General features: G+C 49.2%; 1 protein-coding gene across 2 annotated transcripts in view; it reads right to left on the reverse strand.

The window, feature by feature from the left end:
• The window catches only part of LOC144762250 (exportin-5-like), a 1,106,737-nt gene that overhangs the window by 372,283 nt on the left and 714,971 nt on the right, over positions 1 to 19,483 (reverse strand). For both annotated transcript variants that reach the window (XM_078647393.1, XM_078647392.1), the window contains exon 22: positions 5,565 to 5,701. In XM_078647393.1, coding sequence (XP_078503519.1) covers positions 5,565 to 5,701 — 137 coding nt within the window. The remainder of the gene's footprint in view (positions 1 to 5,564; positions 5,702 to 19,483) is intronic.

A 19,483-nucleotide genomic window follows, 5' to 3' on the forward strand; every position in this document is an offset into this window, starting at 1 on the left:
CCTGTAGCGCTATCTCAGTGCGATTGTGCGCCATTGCCTGCATTGTAACTGTAGCGCTCGCATTGCTCTGCTCACATTAATTTAATTTTTGAAGTATTCTTTGCCCGATTGTGCATCTGCCCATACAGTCAGCTTAGTTTGTGCCACAGTATCGCCCTGTTTTGCTTTCCTTTTGTTTCTGCCATTTTGTTGTTGTTGTTGCCTCAGCCCGTCTCTCCACCCCGCTACCCCCTCCCAGCGGCTCCTCCCATGCCCCACCCCCCTCCACCATCCACATATGACGGATGCTTTTGCGCGCAGCGGTCGCGCCCCATGCGTGCCGAAGGTGCGCCAAAGGTAAGCCAGTCTACGCCCGTCCGCGCCTGGACCGCGCCTAGCGCCAGACCCCCTGGTCCTCGCAAATGCCACTCCCCCCGCATAACGTATGACGCCGCTACCCTCTTTGCCCTTAACCCCGGACGCACACCACAATGCTGCGAAGCTGCCCCAGGACACACCCATGGTCCATTCGCCTGCCACTCCTGCAAGTTCGCCTGCACCAGGACCCACACCAAATCCACTACCTCCAAACACAGCTCCAACTCCAACCACCTGAAGTGCATCCTGCTGAACACCCGCTCGATCCACAGACAGGCCACTGAACTCTGGGACCTACTCGACACTGCATCGCCGGACGTTGCCTTCCTTACAGAAACCTGGATGAACACCTCATCAGCACCAGACATCGCCATAGCCATCCCGGACGCTTACAAGATCATCCGAAAAGACCACACCAACCAAACAGGAGGAGGCACCGCCATCGTCCATAAGAATACCATCAGAATCACGACCAGCGCCGATGATAACCTCATGACCGCCGAACACCTCCACTTCCAGATCCACACCGACCCCAGGACCACACTTAGAGGCACCCTCATCTACAGACCACCAGGAACCCGCACACAATTCAACGAAGACATCACCGACTTCATCAGCCCACATGCCCTCACCTCCGAGAACTACATTCTACTGGGAGACCTCAACTTCCACCTGGAAAAGAAAAACGACAGCAACACCACCACCCTTCTGGACAACCTGGCCAATCTCGGACTCAAACAACTTGTTGACACCCCCACCCACCTTGCCGGACACACGCTCGACCCTATCTTCACCTCCAGCAAACACATCTCCTTCGATCACACCACAGCTCTCCATTGGACGGACCACAACTGCGTTCACTTCAGCTACAAAAAGACCACGACCCACAACCCCCCACAACGTATTACTCGAAGAAACTGGAACAAATACACCACCGACCAACTCGTCACATCGCTTAACCAAAACCCTCCTGCCATATCAGCGGACCCAAACCAAGCTGCCACCAAACTCACACAATGGATCACCCACTGCGCTGACGAATTAGCACCCTTGAAAAACCACCAGATCAAACAAAGTAGCAAAAAGGCCCCCTGGTTCAACGATGACCTTAAGAAATCCAAGAAGTTTTGTCATACCCTCGAGAAAACCTGGAGAAAAAACCCAACTACTGACAACCAGACCTCCTTCAAGGACGCCACCCGCAAACACCACCAACTGATCCGATCCACCAAGAAATCTGCATTCAAGGATCGACTCGACAACAACGCCCACAACAGCAAGGAACTATTCAACATCGTCATAGAATTTACCAACGCCACCGCCGGCACCAACGACATCACCCCCTCTCAAGACCTCTGCGACTCTTTATCCTCTTTCTTCCACAACAAAATCGCCGACATACATAACCGCTTTGAAAACCAGTCCGTTGAACAGCCCACTCCACCCACCTCTGAACCAAAACAGCAGTCTCACAACCTTTTCGCCTGGAACCCAATCACCACTGAGGACACCATCCGCCTGATGAACTCCATTCACTCAGGATCGCCAACCGACCCATGTCCCCACCACATCTTCAACAAAGCAGACTCCATCATCGCACCCCATCTCCGCGATGTCATCAACTGTTCCTTCAACTCCGCTACCTTCCCGGAAAGCTGGAAACATGCCGAACTCAGCGCCCTCCTGAAGAAACCCACAGCAGACCCCTCTGAACTTAAGAACTACCGCCCCATCTCACTCCTCCCATTCCCTGCCAAAGTCATCGAGAAAGCCGCCAATAGTCAGCTCGCCGCCTTCCTGGAATCCAACAATTCCCTCGACCCTTCACAGTCCGGCTTCCGTGCCAAACAGCACCGAAACTGCCCTCATCGCAGCTACAGACGACATCCGAACGCTACTGGACAACGGAGAAACAGTTGCCCTCATCCTTCTCGACCTCTCCGCCGCCTTCGACACAGTATGTCATAGCACCCTCATACAACGCCTCAACAGCGTTGGAATACAAGGAAAAGCTTTGGACTGGATCATCTCGTTCCTCGCCGGAAGAACCCAGAGAGTCTGCCTCCCCCCATTCAAATCAGAGGCCACCGAAGTCATCTGTGGTGTACCACAAGGATCTTCACTCAGCCCCACCCTCTTCAACGTATACATGAGTCCCCTCGCATCCATCGCACGTCAACCCAACCTCAACATCATCTCCTACGCAGACGACACCCAGCTGATCCTCTCCCTCACCAAAGACCCAAACTCCGCCAAAACCAATTTACACGATGGAATGAAAGAAGTAGCCGAATGGATGAAGAACAGCCGTTTAAAACTAAACTCGGACAAAACCGAAGTCCTCCTCCTAGGATCATCCCCCTCTGCCTGGGACGACTCATGGTGGCTACCGGCCCTGGGTACAGCACCCATACCTACAGATCACGCACGTAACCTGGCTTCATCCTAGACTCCTCCCTCTCGATGACCAGACAAGTCAACGCCGTCTCATCTTCATGCTTCAACATCCTACGCATGCTCAAAAAAACCTTCCGCTGGATCCCCACCGAAACAAGAAAGACAGTCACCCCTGCACTGGTCACCAGCAGACTGGATTATGGGAATACCCTTTACACCGGGACAACAGCCAAACTACAGAAAACACTCCAACGCATCCAAAACGCCTCAGCCAGACTCATACTGGACATTCCCCGTCAGGCTCACATTTCCGGCCACCTGAAGGATCTCCACTGGCTCCCCGTCAACAAGAGAATAACGTTCCGTCTCCTCACACACGCACACAAGTCCCTCTACGACCTAGGACCCGAATGCCTCAACACACGACTTTCCTACACACCCACCCGCCAACTACGATCATCCAACCAAGCCCTCGCCGCAATTCCGCGCATTCACAGATCCACCATGGGAGGAAGATCCTTCTCCTACTTAGCAGCCAAAACGTGGAACTCTCTCCCCAATCACCTCCGACTTACACAGAACCACCTCTCCTTCAGAAAGCAACTAAAAACCTGGCTATTCGATATGTAATGCACCCACCCTCCCTCAAGCGCCTTAAGACCCTCTGGGTGAGTAGTGCGCTATACAAATTCCTGAACTTGAACTTGAACTAGACCCGTGTATTAGCGGAGTGAAACCTATAGTATCTTCTGGAGGGGATGGTCTATATGGGTAGACAACCTCTTGTGGTACATTAGGAACATCTGGTGTGTCATAATTTTCCCATGGGTCATTTGGGATGTAATGATGACTAGGTTCTCCTAGAGGTTCATTATCCCCTTTGTCAATAGTGGTATTATCATCATCTGGAGGTGGAGGAGATTCTGTGGGTACTGGAGATGGAATAGGAGAAATGTATTGTGGAGGAGGAGGTGTAGAAGGAATCCTTAAAGGGGAAGCAGCAATGTCTTTTTTCTTTGAAGGAATTGGAGGTGGTGTAGGTTTGTCCATTTTCCTTTCGTTGGAAGTACTAATTCGAAGATGACCTGTTTCTGGGTCTATTTCTAGAGTTTTTTGTGTAGGATCAGGTCGAAAAAGCTTCTCCTCTGAAGTATGGTGTTTCGGTGCCAATTTTTCCGGATCCGAATGTTTGTGTGGCACAGTTTTTGGAGCAGTCTTATGCTCCTTCGGTTTCGAATCAGGAGCTTTGTTGGGTTCCGAAGGTTTGCTTGGAGTCTTTGGAACCGGTTGCTTGGTCAGCTCCGATGATTTTTTCGGATCTGAGGAGTGTGTGCCAGATGTTTTTGAAACCAGTTGTTTTTTCGGTTCTTACGATTTTTTGGGATCCGAAGGTTGATTAATGATTTTCGGTACCGGTGGCTTCCTTGGTTCAGAGGTTTTTTTTCAGGACCGAAGGTTCATTCTCTATAGGTTTCGGTGCCGAATGCGCAGATGTGAAAGCAGGCTTCGGAGCGGACGAAGACAACGGTTTCTCTTTTGTCGGTGCCGAGGATGGGGTTTTGGCACAGACGTTAGGCTGGCTCGATCCCGAATGGCCTGAAGGCTTATGTGTAGACTTCTTTGCCAGGCCCGAAGGCGGGGTGTGGGTAGTTTTAACCCGGTATGAATCTAGGCCCGAAGGCAAAGGTGTTACCGAAGCCTTTGAATGGGTGGGTGGGGTCGATGTCAGTACTTACGACCCGTTGCCCCGGAGGGATGGCTTCGACGTCTGATTCCTCGGCTTCAGAGGCGCTGAAGGTGCCTTCTTCCATCCGCTCCTGCTCCGGCACATCGATGCCTTCCTGGAAGATAACGTCCGGTATCTATGTCGACGATGAAGCCATGCTTCTTCGAGCTAGACGATCTCTGATGGTTTTCTTGGAGCGGAAAGAGGCGCAAGCCGGACAGTCTTTGGCCTCGTGCTCAGGTGAAAGGCAGAGGTTACACACCTCATGAAGATCGGCGTGTGGAAACTTGGAACCACATTGAGGACACGTTTTGGAGGGAGTCCTTTCCATGAGCCAAAAAGGCCTGATGGCGCAGATAGGCCCGAAGGCCTGCTTCGACGACCGGAACCGAAGTAGAAGTTGTAGAGATGCGCGTCGAAAGGGAAAACGCAATCGAAAACAATAACTGGTAAGGATTACGCGCTGAAAGTTAAATCGGTAATGATACCTAAGTGGAACGCGTCGAACACATCCGAGCACGATGGCGGTAAAAAACCATCTGAAGATGAAGTTGATGCCCATGTGCACTATTGTCCAAAGGAGTCACCTATCTCGTGACTTCCAAAGACTTGTTACAAGACAATAACAAACTGCAAACATCCGGGCCCAACACCAGATGGCGATCTATGCATAGTGTGTGATCTGCAGCTCATATGCCTCGAACATACTCTTTTAATTACACCGGGTTTGTACTATAGGTTGGGAAGGTGTTCAGTTCCTTCCTGTTAGACCTTTTGGAAAAGCAGTATCAAAATCTTTGGAAGGGACCTACAGGATACGAATTGCAGTACTTCCATACCATGGCATCAGCAGAGTATAGGGGGCATAGAAGGTTTGCTTAACATCCTACGTAGCTATACAGAACTCTGGAGACTCTCCAGCTGTCGGTATCCATATCTTTCATGCTTCGACAAGTGGTTCTACTACTGTATGGAAAGCTACAATAGAAATTACAATTCCTGCTATAAACCACCAACTAAACCCGCTTATCGTTAAGCTTTAGCCTGCCGGGATGCAATGTGTCACACTGGTACAAAAGGATATGGATCATAAGAGTAAGTTTGTAGTCAGGAAGGTTTTCCATGTTAATAAAGATATTGTCGAGAAGTCGAGAAGCCAGGTCATCAATAGCGTAAATATCTTTCATCATATAAACACAGGCATGTCCTAAAATTTTGAAACTGAAACAAAGCAAATTAAATTACATTGAAAACGTCCACATAAATATATATTAGTAAACACATTTGGTATTTTAAGTGACGTTAAAGCGACTTAAAAGAGAAAGAATAAAAAACGTTTTCTTTGAATTGTGACATTCTCATCAAACAGGACTAAGCTTAAAATTGACCTCATCATACTGGCTAAGGAACCAGACATTTGTGGCGCATCAGAGCCATGCACATCAGAGCCATACACACAGGCCACAATTCTTCCCAATCCCTAGACAACAGTCTCCAAGAATATCATCAGCACCATCTGACTCCCACGTGTGTTGAATAAGACCAGCTCTGTCAGCCTGTCTCAAGGCATTAGCTATTCCGTTACTCCAGCAACTGATTCAGTCCTTATCTAGTCACAAGCATGCTACAACTAGCTACTTCAGACGGTTCCTTCTAAGCTCCCTCACACAACAACATTCAGCCAAACTCAAACACAAACTAATGCCCCATCACCGGACTCTCCACTAACAAAATGCTTGAAGAAACAAATCTTCAAAAGAAAAATATTCTGATATTACACACCTTCACCAACCTCCCCACTACTAGGATTTCAAACAAGACAGCACGAAATCTACCCTAAAGATGCTGCGCAAGGGGCGTGGCTGGATAAACAAGGCCGCCTGGACATGCCCTTAGGGTGCTCTGCCGCCCCGCTTCTAAAATCCTGCATTGTCCTATCTCCCCACATTCATCCGGGTTGCAGCTGCATGCCGCTGCGCAGCTAAATAGCCCTGCTTGGTTTGGCTGCCATTTGGGCTCTGCCTGTGCCCCGGATCATAGCCTGACGCCGGCAGCAGAGTGGCTCGGCGGCCTGTGTGGCAGTGAGCGGGGTCCCAGGACAGAGACTTTGCTCCTGCGGCATGTGAATGGCGGCAGGGGCAGTACTGCTCGCCCCAAGATTGGGTACAGAGTGGGCCGCGAGTGGAGAGATGGCTGCTAAGACTGCATAGCCCGAGGGCACGAGAGTGTCCCTGCATCGGTGACCTTTGGCGGAGGCACTGGCAGCCTGGAGGGGGCTATCGGAGGGCCACGGATCCAGGACTTGCTTGGCAGTCTGGGATGGCCGTGTGGTATTCTGGCTGTGGCAGGCTCTGCGCAGGAGAGCAATGGCCTTGCTGGGATAGGATTGCATGGGGCACTATGAGGCTGCATGGTGACAGGTGGCTGACGCGAGGCAACCTTGTCCTGCTGGAGGAAGTTGGTAGCAGTTCGCACTACTCGCCTAGATGTGGGAGCATCTTGCCAGAGGTGACAACGCTCCCAGTGAGGAGAGACTGAGACCTTGAGCAACAGGTGCAAACCCTGCGGGTTGCCCGGCTTAGAGGTGGCGTTGCATGGCACATATCACCCCTGTGGTGGCCAGAGGACTACTGGGGGCCTGTTTCTGGTGCCTGAACTTTCTTTGACTCTGTGAGAGGCTCTCTCGACCGGGCGTGCTGACTCTGGGGAAGCACAATGGCCGGCCTTGATGGAGGGATGTGGAATGTGTGTATAACACCACTGCGGAGTGGTGGCAGACGTGAGGACTGCGGAAAGGGGCTGGTGATTTTGAGGTTGAGGGACTGCGGCGTGCCTGGCACCCTGTACCCACTGGAACTACAGAGCTGTGAGTTATTCTGGGTATACGTTTATTTGGATAAACATACATACATACATATATATATATATATATAAACTATCACTAACTAATGTCTCTTACAGATATAGCGTTACGCAAGTAGTAACTTGTGCGTATATATATATATATATATATATATATATATATATACATACAAGTGCACAAGTTACTACTTGTGTAACGCTATATCTGTAAGAGACATTAGTTAGTGATAGATTCCTTACCTTAGAATATCCCCAGGCGTCAGACTGGATCCGGACATTTTTTGCGTAGCAGTACCCTTGCGCGTCGGTAGGCGTAGTCTGCGGCTCCGCGTCTGTCGTCGGCGCCGTGATGACGTCGTCGGAGTACTTAGACGCCGCCTCCGCGTGCTGACGTCAGTTCTTAGACACAGCTTTTCCGCGCCAGAAGCGCGGAGCCATGTTAAAAACCAACACTGGTGCCATTGAAACTAGGGCCCTGAAAGGGGATAACTCTAACCCTGGATATCGGTTCGCAGAACGGGGAGGATGGGTGGGTCGGTAAGGAATCTATCACTAACTAATGTATCTTACAGATATATCGTTACACAAGTAGTAACTTGTGCATCTGAAAGAGACATGTTAGTGATAGATTCCTTACCTTAGAAGAGATACCCCAGCAATACCAACCCCGGTGGTGGGTCTGCGAACCAATAATCACACCAGAAAGTCCTGGAGGACAGAACGGCCAAAGAAGCCATCCCTCCGGACTTGGCTGTCGAGGCAGTAGTGGCTTGCAAACGTGTGCAGCGAGGCCCACGTAGCTGCCTGACAGATGTCTTGTAAGGGCACACCCCGGCCCAGGGCAGTTGTAGTCGCCGTGGCTTGGGTGGAATGAGCCCGCAATCCAACAGGGGGCTCCTTCTTAGCCAAGGAGTAACATGCCTGGATACACAAGATGATCCACCGGGAGATGGTCCTCTTGTGCACCGCTTTCCCCTTCTTAGCGCCCACGTAACCAACAAAGAGTTGGTCATCCAGCCGGAACTAGCGTGTGCGATCCAAATAGAATGAGAGCGCACGTTTTGGGTCCAGACGGGGGAGCCGCTCTTCCTCTTTAGAGGGATGTGGAGGCGGGAAGAAGGTTGGCAAGGTGATAGACTGCCCGATGTGGAAGGCCGTGACAACCTTGGGCAGGAAAGATGGCTTAGTACGCAGCACAACCTTGTCCGGATGGACAGAAAGGAAGGGAGGAGTACAAGAAAGGGCCTGGAGCTCACTCACTCTCCTGGCAGAGGTGATGGCAACCAGGAAAGCAGTCTTCAGAGTTAGAAGGCGGAGAGGACAGTTGTGAAGTGGCTCAAAGGGAGCGCACATCAGAAACGTAAGAACAAGGTTCAGGTCCCACTGAGGCATCACAAACGGAACAGGAGGGAACGTGTGTGTGATGCCTTTAAGAAAACGATTTACAATAGGGGACTTGAACAAAGAAGGTTGATCAGGCAGCCTTACAAAGGCTGAAAGGGCAGAGAGGTAGCCCTTGATAGTGCCCAAAGCAGAACCCTGCTGGGCAAGAGAAAGAAGGAAGAGAAGAACCTCAGAGAGAGGGGCAGCAAGAGGATCCACAGCCTTTGCTGTGCACCATGCCACAAATCTGTTCCACCTGCAGGCGTATACCGACTTCGTGGAGGGACGCCTGGCTGCCAGAATGACGTTACAGACTTCAGGAGGCAAGTCAAATGGCCTCAACTGTCGCCGCTCAATCTCCAAGCATGGAGGTGGAGACTGGACAGGTTCGGGTGTAGGACCGTCCCCTGCTGCGACAGAAGGTCCTCCTGAAGAGGCAGACGAACCGGGGGATCGACTGACATACTGAGTAGCTCTGGATACCAGTACCTTCGTGCCCAGTCCGGAGCCACAAGGATGACTTGGGCCCAGTCGCGCTTGATCTTCTTCAGCACTCTGGGCAGAAGTGGTATAGGCGGAAAGGCGTACAATAGACCGCAACTCCACTCGCGATGAAAAGCGTCTCCGAGCGAGTGCCGCCTTGGAAATTCCAACGCGCAGAACTGATGACATTGCGCGTTCTCTTCGGTGGCGAATAGATCTAACCAAGGCTCTCCCCATCGCTGAAAGAGGCCTTGCGCCACGTCCGAGTTCAGACGCCATTCGTGATCCATCATGCACCGACGGCTGAGCTTGTACGCCCTGCCGTTTAGAGAACCTGCCAGGTGTTGAGCCACCAGGGTCACGCCCTGGTGTTCCAGCCACTGCCAGAGGCGCAGAGCCTCCTGGCAAAGGGTCCACGACCCCACCCCGCCCTGTTTGTTGCAGTACCACATGGCGGTGGTGTTGTCCGTGAACACCTGCACTACACTCCCCCGGACAGAGGGGAGGAATGCTTTCAGTGCTAGACGAATCGCCCGCAACTCCAAAAAGTTGATGTGGAGCCGGGCCTCCGCCGGAGACCAGAGGCCTCTGATCTCCGCCTCTCCCATGTGGCCTCCCCAGCCCTGGAGGGACGCATCCGTCATGACTACGTGCTCCGGTTGGGGAAGGGAGAGGGATCTGCCGCTGACCCAATCGCGGTCCGTGAGCCACCACTGCAGTTGTCTCGCAGTGCCCTCCGATATCAGGACGTGGTCGGACAGATTGCCCTGATGCTGGGCCCACTGAAACTTCAGGTCCCACTGCAGAGCCTGCATCCACCACCTGGCGTGATGCACCAGTAGGATGCAGGAGGCCATCAGCCCCAGAAGCCGCAGTGTAAACCTGACCGACACCCGGGATAAAGGCTGAAAGCGTGGAATCAGAGTCTGAATATCCCGGACCCGCTGTTCGGGAGGATAAACCCGAAACTGCGCTGAGTCCAGAACCGCTCCGATGAAGAGGAGCTTCTGAGAGGGGCACAGGTGTGACTTCGGCACATTGAGGGAGAACCCCAGCTGGTGCAGGAGGTCTGCCGTCGTCTGGAGGTGGCTGACGACTGTTTGGGGCGAACCCGCCTTCAACAACCAGTCGTCGAGGTAGGGGAAGACTGAAACCCCTAACCTGCGCAGATGAGCTGCGACCACCGCCATCACCTTTGTGAACACCCGTGGGGCGCTGGTAAGGCCGAAGGGGAGCACGGTAAACTGAAAGTGCTCGCGGCCAACCGTGAACCGCAGGTAGTGCCGGTGGGCCGGCATGACGGGGATGTGGAAATAAGCGTCCTGCAAGTCCAACGCTACCATCCAGTCTCCTGGGTCCAGGGCAGCTAAGACCTGAGCCAGTGTCAGCATTTTGAACTTCTCCTTCCGGAGGAAGCCGTTGACGTTCCTTAGGTCCAAGATAGGGCGTAGGCCCCCTTTGCCCTTCTTGGGTTCCAGAAAGTAGTGGGAGTAGCAACCACACCTTACTTCTGGCCCAGGAACGCGCTCGATGGCCCCCTTGGCCAAGAGGGCCGTAACTTCCTCCTGCAGAAGCCGCAAATGATCCCCCGATACTCGGTGGTACTGCGGTGGCATGGCTGGAGGGGTCGCCTCGAAGGGGAGGGAGTAGCCCCTTCGGACGATTTGCAGCACCCACCTGTCCGACGTAACAGTGCGCCAGTGGAGGAGGTGATGGCGAACCCTGCCCCCCACTGGCGTCACATGGGCCTGAAAGCACGGACTAGGAGGGTTTTGAGGCGGATGCTGCGGGGGAAGGTGTGGACTGACCTCGCCGTTGTCCCCGACCGCCTCCACGGCGGTTTCCACGGCCGCCACCGCGTTGGGTATTACCCTGCGGAGCGTGGCTGGCAGCACGTGTGGGTACACCCCTTCCGGGGCCACGAAAGGAGTGAAAGGCAGCCGATTGCTGGCGCCGGGCCAAGAAGCCCAAGGACTTGGCCGTAGCCCTGGAGTCCTTAAAGCGCTCAAGCGCATGGTCTGCCTTGTCGCCAAAGAGGAGACGGCTATCAAACGGCATGTCCATCAGTGTGTTTTGGACATCGGCCGAAAAGTTGGTGGACCTCAACCAGGCGTGACGTCTGACCGCCACTGTCGTTGCCATCGCTCTACCTAGTGAGTCGGTGGTATCCAGCCCACACCGGATAGAATATCTGGCTGCATCCTGGCCCTCCACATGGGCTTGGCCGAGTTTGGCCCGTACCTCCAACGGACACTCTGGCATTGACGGCGTGCAATGCTGGACGGAGAAGCATGAAAAGATATTAAGTTGTTATTATCCGCCTGATAAAGAAAGAAAAAATGAGCGTCTGCATGATTTGTTTCTGACTGAAATACATTCATCTTAAATATTAAGACAGGTGAGGAAAGCAATCAGTGGAACTCCATATATAAGTAACATCGAGCGCAGACTCTTACCAAAGCACTTAGTGATAGAGGTGCTCTATCAACCGTGATATAGCTCACTGAAAGAAGTTTATTTTGAAATACCTGGAGTTGGCGGTGATATTGGCGCAACCGTGTTAAGGAGAAAAGAGAGAGTATATGCCCCTCCCGTGTGGCTGAGAACACCACAGGTCACATCTGTTAGGTCTGTTGGTAATTGCATGTTCTTCGAGCAAGGTCGTTTGAAGCAATAACACGTCGCAAAAGACCAGAGTCTTTGAAATTGTAACCAGGGTAGAGAGAACATTAACTGGTAAAAATTGGCTGGTCCTGATGAAGGTGGTTTCAACGCACTGTCCTTCCACCGAAACGCGTTGACCCAAGTCCTCCTAACATCCTACTGACTCGAGTGGCTAAATATAGGACAATAAAGAAAATAACGAATAGGAATGTTCACATGTCCAGACAAATGAGTGGTATGATTGTGTATGATTGTGAGTAAATGTGTACTGGGTGTGTGTGTTCTCCACCTGGCCACTGGTTAAAAGTTTTTTTTTCTATTTCTTGTGTATAAAAAAAATTTAGAAGGTTATTTAGAATTGTGATGTTTTTCTAACTATAATGAACTCTGTATAAAAATGAGTTGCTTTTTAAAAACAGGAAAAGAGATGGTATGAAAATAATGATGTTATAATTGTATAAAAAAAGAAAGGAATGACTCCAATAAAAAAAAAGAAATGAAAAAATAGAAATGATGTATGTTCACTGATTGGTCATGCCCAGATAATTGAAAGCTAACGTTGTGAAAATAATAAGAGGCCGTGGGGGAGCTGCTTGTTCTTGATTGCCCCTTCGGACGATTTGCAGCACCCACCTGTCCGACGTGACAGTGCGCCAGTGGAGGAGGTGATGGCGAACCCTGCCCCCCACTGGCGTCACATGGGCCTGAGAGCACGGACTAGGAGGGTTTTGAGGCAGATGCTGCGGGGGAAGGTGTGGACTGACCTCGCCGTTGTCCCCGACCGCCTCCACGGCGGTTTCCACGGCCGCCACCGCGTTGGGTATTACCCTGCGGAGCGTGGCTGGCAGCACGTGTGGGTACACCCCTTCCGGGGCCACGAAAGGAGTGAAAGGCAGCCGATTGCTGGCGCCGGGCCAAGAAGCCCAAGGACTTGGCCGTAGCCCTGGAGTCCTTAAAGCGCTCAAGCGCATGGTCTGCCTTGTCGCCAAAGAGGAGACGGCTATCAAACGGCATGTCCATCAGTGTGTTTTGGACATTGGCCGAAAAGTTGGCGGACCTCAACCAGGCGTGACGTCTGACTGCCACTGTCGTTGCCATCGCTCTACCTAGTGAGTCGGTGGTATCCAGCCCACACCGGATAGAATATCTGGCTGCATCCTGGCCCTCCACAAGGGCTTGGCCGAGTTGGGCCCGTACCTCCAACGGACACTCTGGCAGCACTTCCGCAACCGTATCCCATAGAGAGTGGGTGTAGCGGCCCAAGAGGCATGCGGTGTTGGAAGACCGCAGTCCCAGACTAAGGGAGGAGAAGATCTTTTTGCCATACTGCTCATACCTCTTGGATTCCCTGTCCGGCGGAGCCGACGGGAATGCGTTCTGGGAATTGGAGGCCTGGATGACCAGGCTCTCTGGGGTGGGGTGGGTGGACAGGAAACATGGGTCACCAGGAGCAGGGTGGTGGCATCTGGCCACGTTCCTATCTACAGGCGAACCTGAAGCGGGCTTGGACCAAGTGCCCAAAAGAACGTCGGTCAAGGCCTCGTTAAACGGCAGCAGCGGCTCAGCTGAGCATGACTGCGGCTTAAGGACCTCAGTGAGGAGGTTAGTCCTCACGGCCGCGACGGGGAGCTCAAGGCCCAAAGCCTTGGCTGCCCTCATCAACACCACACTATAGGTTGCCCCCTCCTCCGTAGCCACGGTAGGAGGTGAGACAAAGCCAGTGTCGGGCGAAGTGTCCAGACCACTGGCATCCCCAAGTTCACCTGTCCAGTCCTCTTGGGACTGACATTCACGTGTCAGAGGGTCTTCAGACCCCTCCCAATACTCCTCATCACCCATCTCCTGGTACTCAGGGTCAGAAAATGATGGGGCCGGTTCATGGAAAGTAAGCTCTCCGAACGGCGTCTGAAGCGGCGCCCAGCGGCGCCGGAACCGGGTTGAGGGAGGCATTGGGGAAGGCGCCGCCGGGGGTGACACCTGAGGGGTCGGCGCCGGGGAGGTCGTCAAGTCCACCGGCGGCGACCCGGATCCGGATCCAGTGGGGCCCTGCGGCGCCGGGCCCGAAGGCGCCGGCGGCATCGGAGCCGAAGCACCAGACCCGCTAGGCCCCCCAGACGGGTCCGCTGGGCCCGGAGGCGACGCGGAGCCCGTCGGAGGAGAGAGGGACCTCATGGCCATGAGGAACCGCTCGATCTCCTCCGGCGTCGCGTTAGGCCCAGGGACCGGAGGGTATGAGGCCGAACGCGGCGACTGCGACTCCGACGGAGCCGCGTGGGCGGTGTCACCCGAACCCCGGCCGTGTCGTGCGAGCGTCGGGGGGAGTCGGAAGAGCGATGACGTCTCTTCGACTTCTTGTGCTTACCTGACGACTTAGACCCGGAGGAGTGATATCGACTCCCGGAGCTCCGATGGCTCCTCTCCCGCGACCGGTCCCTCGACCTCCGTGTGGTAATATCCTTCTTTTCTTTCTAGCATTGTTATTGATGTCATTAATGGAACGGTCATATGTATTGTAGAATGTTACACATGTAATGAATGTTGTAGTGAACCTGAGTTCTAGATTGGAGAAGCGGTTGGAGCTGATCTGATCTAGACGCTTTGGTTTGTGCTCCAGTGGGTCCTTGGATTTAACTTAAATAAATCCTTATTTAAAGCTTTTACTGCCTCCTCCGCTCTTTACATTGGCGACGAGGTTTATTTAATAATTTATGGACCCACTGTGTTGCTGAGCGTCTTTCGATTTTATCGATTTTATATTTTAAAAAAGAAACGGACCTACGGTGCAATCCTTTTCTTGTGCAGTCTGATGGGAGCTGTTGACGGTGCTTTCTTATAACTTCCAAGGTACTGTGGTTCCATAATTTTTAAGGATTTCGAGTCGCTAGTCATTAAAGCGTCTCTACGGCAGTTGGTCTGCTCGCGCTCCTGCGCGTTTCCAGTGTGGTGACGTCTGTGATTGACAACGGACTCCTGAAACGCATCGCTGATCTGGAACGCAGCGTTTGGTTGCACGCAACGTCGCGGCCATTTTGGGAGTGCTTTTGAGACGGCCAGCTGTTCTGTAATGACAGCGACGGCGATTGTTGAGCAGGGTGACGGCGTTTAATTAACAACGTCTTTCAAGCGGCGATTTGCTGTTTTAAGTGTCATTTTCACGGAGTATTACCTGCGAATTCAGTGATTCGCTCACTATTACTTAAAATAAATATATCGGCAAGTGAAGGTGTGATCAGCTGGAGATCTTCTTCAATCTTCTGTTTACTTCAGTGATGTGCACACTTTATTATTTTGAGAAGTGCATGTTGCAGTTTTATTACTACTGTGATCTGCACACAATTTGAAGTTTATTTGCTTCTTTGATATTCACATTTTTAAAAAACTCATTTGAAGTTTTCCTTTTGTGTTCTACTCCTTTAGTGAACATCCTGCTTTCTTCAGTGATATGCACACTGTTTATTTTGAAGTGCATGTCACATTTTAACTATAATATGCACACGTTTTAAAAGTTATTAGAGATTTATTGTTTTAGGTCATTATAATGGCTACTTCTCAGATTTGTAATCAACCCTCCAACTTTTTGGAAATTCCAGGAAAACCAAAATTAAGGTGGAAGAAATGGTTTGAGACTTTTCATAATTACATTGTTGCCATTGATGGTACTGGGTTTATTGCTGCAAGGAAAAAAACAATTCTTTTCAGTTATTTAGGCACAGCTGCTATAGAAATTTTTAAGAACCTTATACCTATTGCGCCACCAATTGAAGGAGGTGATGGATGGAATGTTTTTGTTGAAGCTGTTGCTAGACTTGAAAAACAGTTTGAAGATGAACCTAATGTCATGATTGAAAGGCATTCTTTTCATAAGAGGAAACAGTCCGCTGATGAATCTGTTGAGGATTATGTAGCAGCTCTAAGAGTTTTAGCTGCAAACTGCGATTTTGGTGCCTATGTTGATACAGCGTTAAGGGATCAATTTGTGTTTAATTGTGCAGCTAAAAAAGTGCAAGAACGACTCTTAGCTTGTCGTAATCCTACTCTGGCCGAAGTAATTGATGTGGCTAAAGGGATTGAAAGATCAATTGGGTCATCTAAGGTCATTGCTGCCAATTGAAAACAAGAATGCTAATGACACCTCTGTTTGTGCTGTTCAAATGCATAATAGGGGTAATTTTCAAACGAATAGAGTGTTAAGTTGTTTTAGGTGTGGGTCAAAAACACATTTGGCGAACTGTCCAGATTGTCCTGCGCTTAAAAAAAAGTGTACTAAATGTGGTAAAATTGGCCATTTTACATCTTCATGTAGGATTCAAAGGAAAGGTGGTAAGTCTAATTCCACTGTTAGTAGTGTTTCTTACGTTAATGATGATTTGGAGATTTTAATCATCACTATTTATGATGATTCCTTTGATAGTCACATAAATAGTATTTCTCTTCCTTTCAAAGCTCCATTAGGGATAGTTCATGTCGGTAAGGTTGCCTTTGAAGCTATGGCTGATTCTGGTTCGCCGGTGACTATCTTATCAGATGTGTTCTTTTATGAAAAATGGAAAGGTGTCAAACTTGCTAAATCCAATATCAATCCTAAAGCTTTTGGTAATTTTGACATCAAAATGTTAGGTTTCTTCGAGGATTCGATCAAATTTGAGACTCGTGTCATATTTACCAAAATTTATGTTGCAATTGATGGACAAAATATATTGTTGGGTGGTATGATCTAGGTAAACTTGGCATTAATTTATGCCCAGGATCAGATCGTCCCATTCAGTTGAGAGAAATGCCTGTTAACAATGTTTCTTTGGAATATCCTCTATCTTCCATTCTGAATAAGTATAAGAATATTTTTGAAGATGTTGTGGGTGAGGTCAAAGGTTTTCACACAAGATTAAACTTAAAAAAGGAGCTTTACCCGGACAACACAAAGTTCGTATGGTACCTTTGGGTGTGAGGGACAAGCTCAAATCACATTTGGATGGTCTCTGTTCTCAAGGTATCATAGAACCTACTGATCGCTCAGAATGGGTTTCGGCTATCGTTATTGCCCTTAAGAAGAATCAAGAAATTAGATTGTGTGTAGATCTTCGATCTCTCAACAAAAACATTGTAGTGGAAACTTATCCTTTGCCAATAATACAAGAAATGTTGGCTGCTGTCAATGGACGGAATTTTTTTTCAATTAGTGACTTGAAAGCAGCATACCATCAGGTTACTTTAGATCAAGACTCTAAAGATCTGACGGCGTTTACAACTCCGTTTGGGTTATTTAGATTTTTAAGGATGCCTTTTGGCCTGGCATCTGCTGCCAGTGTTTTCCAAAAGTTAATTGAAAATTTGTTTAGTGGAGTTAAAGATGTCCAGTCTTTTCAAGACGACATTTTAATCTTTGCTAAGTCTATTGATGAGCATAATGTCACTCTGGAAAAAGTTTTGAAGACCTTAAGCAGCAAAGGCATGACGGTGAGCAAGGAAAAATGTAGATTCTTAGTTAAAGAAATTGATTATTTAGGCCATAAAATTACTCAGGAAGGGGTTTTTCCTAAAAAAGATATCATTAGCAACCTTGAAAATGCTAGCAAGCCTCAGGACAAGGATGCTTTACGCTCTTTTCTTGGGGTAAGTGAATACTATGCGAAGTTTGTGAAAGGATATGCTTTGGTTGTTGAACCACTCAGACAACTACTTAAAAAAGGTTTGAGATTTGTTTGGACTGATGTTCATGATTCAGCTTTTCAGGGTGTGATTAAGCTTATTGCTAGTGCTCCGGGTCTTAAAACTTTTGATCCTGAAGGGAAGTCTTTTGTAACTGTGGATGCAAGCACGGTTGGATTGGGGGCTGTTTTTACGCAGATGGTTAATGGCAAGGAAAGAGTTATTTCGTTCATCTCAAGAGCAATATGGGGTGCTGAAGTTCATTATAGCACAATCGAGAAGGAGGCTTTAGCCTGTGTGTGGGCTGTGGAGAAGTTAAAGAATTTTTTGTGGGGTAGGCCTTTTGTTTTGGTAACGGACCATAAGCCTTTGGTTTATATGATGGATGGCGTGGGGAGTGGTAGGGCATCTTCTAGATTGGTTTGGTTAATAGCGAGACTGCAGGAGTTTAACTTTGAGATTCAGCATATTCCAGCTGGAAAGAATTTTGCTGCAGACTGCTTATCTAGGTTACCTCCACTTGGTGATTCTTGTGATGAGGTCATGGATCAGCAAGAGTGTGTAGTGGCTACTTTGGATGCTGTAGAGTCCAGCAATTTTGGCATTAATGAGAAAGAATGGAATGATCATGTTGGTAAAGATAATTTGTTAGTTAAAGTCAAATCTTATGTTGTTAATGGATAGCCCTCTGTTAAAAATCTTGAATCATCATTGAGAAGTTTTGCACAAGTGGCGAATGAATTATCTATTGAAAATTGAATTTTATTGAGGAATGATTTGTTTGTTCCACCAGGGAGTCTCAGAGAGAAGATTATCAAATTAGCACATTCAGGGAATCCTGGTGTTTCAGGTACAAAGAGGTTGTTTAAGAGTCATTATTGGTGGCCTGGTTTGGATGCCTCTGTTGAGAAGTTTATCAATAACTGTGCGGTGTGTGTTAAGTCTGACAAGCACTGGAAGGTTTCGACTGAACCATTGTCTATTTGTGATGCTCCTACAGGTCCGTGGAAAAAGCTGTCTATTGACTTTTCAGGACCTTATGATTGTCTTGGCAGAGAAAAAAGATTTTTAATTGTTCTCATTGATAATTTTTCTAAATGGTTACATTATTCTTTTGTGGAGCATCCTAGTACTGATGTGGTTATTAGTTTCCTGGACAATGTTTTCAGGATTGAAGGGGCACCCATTTCCATTAAGTCTGACAATGGTGTTCAGTTCGTTTCAAACAAAATGGAAATGTTTCTTAAAAAGTTTGGAGTGTCTGCCAAGAGGGCTCCTCTTTATAGTCCTCGTTCCAATGGTCAGGTTGAAAGGGCCAACAGATTTTTTAAAGAGGGGATTCAAGCTGCTTTGGAGAGTAATTTGGATGTTTTTGACAGACAAAATATGGAGTTATCATCTGACTCCTAACTCTTGTACAGGAGTTTCTCCTTTTTGTCTAATAAGAGGCAGACAAGCTAGATCTTTGTTTTTGCTTCAACTTAAAAACAAGAGCAATTTGACAGAAAGTTTTGAATCTTCTATCTCTAAAGCTAGAGATAATATAACTTCTGCACGTATGTCAGGAAAGTCCTATCATGATGATTTTCATCATTGTAAGAGCAAAGTTGTGAACGTTGGTGATTGAGTTAGGATTATTAGTCCCTCTCACACACCCAAAGGTATGTCTAAGTTCAGTATGCCCCTTGAAGTGGAAAAAGTTTCAGAATCCACTGTTTTTCTCAGGGGCAGAGGGTGGTGGAGCAAAAGTTCTGTGGTTGTTCTTAAACCTGGCCAAGAATTTGTTTTTGATAAAAGGGAAGATGGTGAAGATGTTTGGTTTGATAATTCCTTTTCTGGTCCATTATAGAAGGAACAGTTTGCTTGTTCCAGTGATGGTCTTGGTTCTACTCTTCGTTCAGAGTCTGATTCTATTCCGGATCCTTCTGTTTCTGATTGTGATGCTGGTACTAGTTCATCTGTTCT

Source organism: Lissotriton helveticus, chromosome 6 (assembly GCF_964261635.1).
Source record: "Lissotriton helveticus chromosome 6, aLisHel1.1, whole genome shotgun sequence".
Taxonomy (NCBI): Eukaryota; Metazoa; Chordata; class Amphibia; order Caudata; family Salamandridae; genus Lissotriton; species Lissotriton helveticus.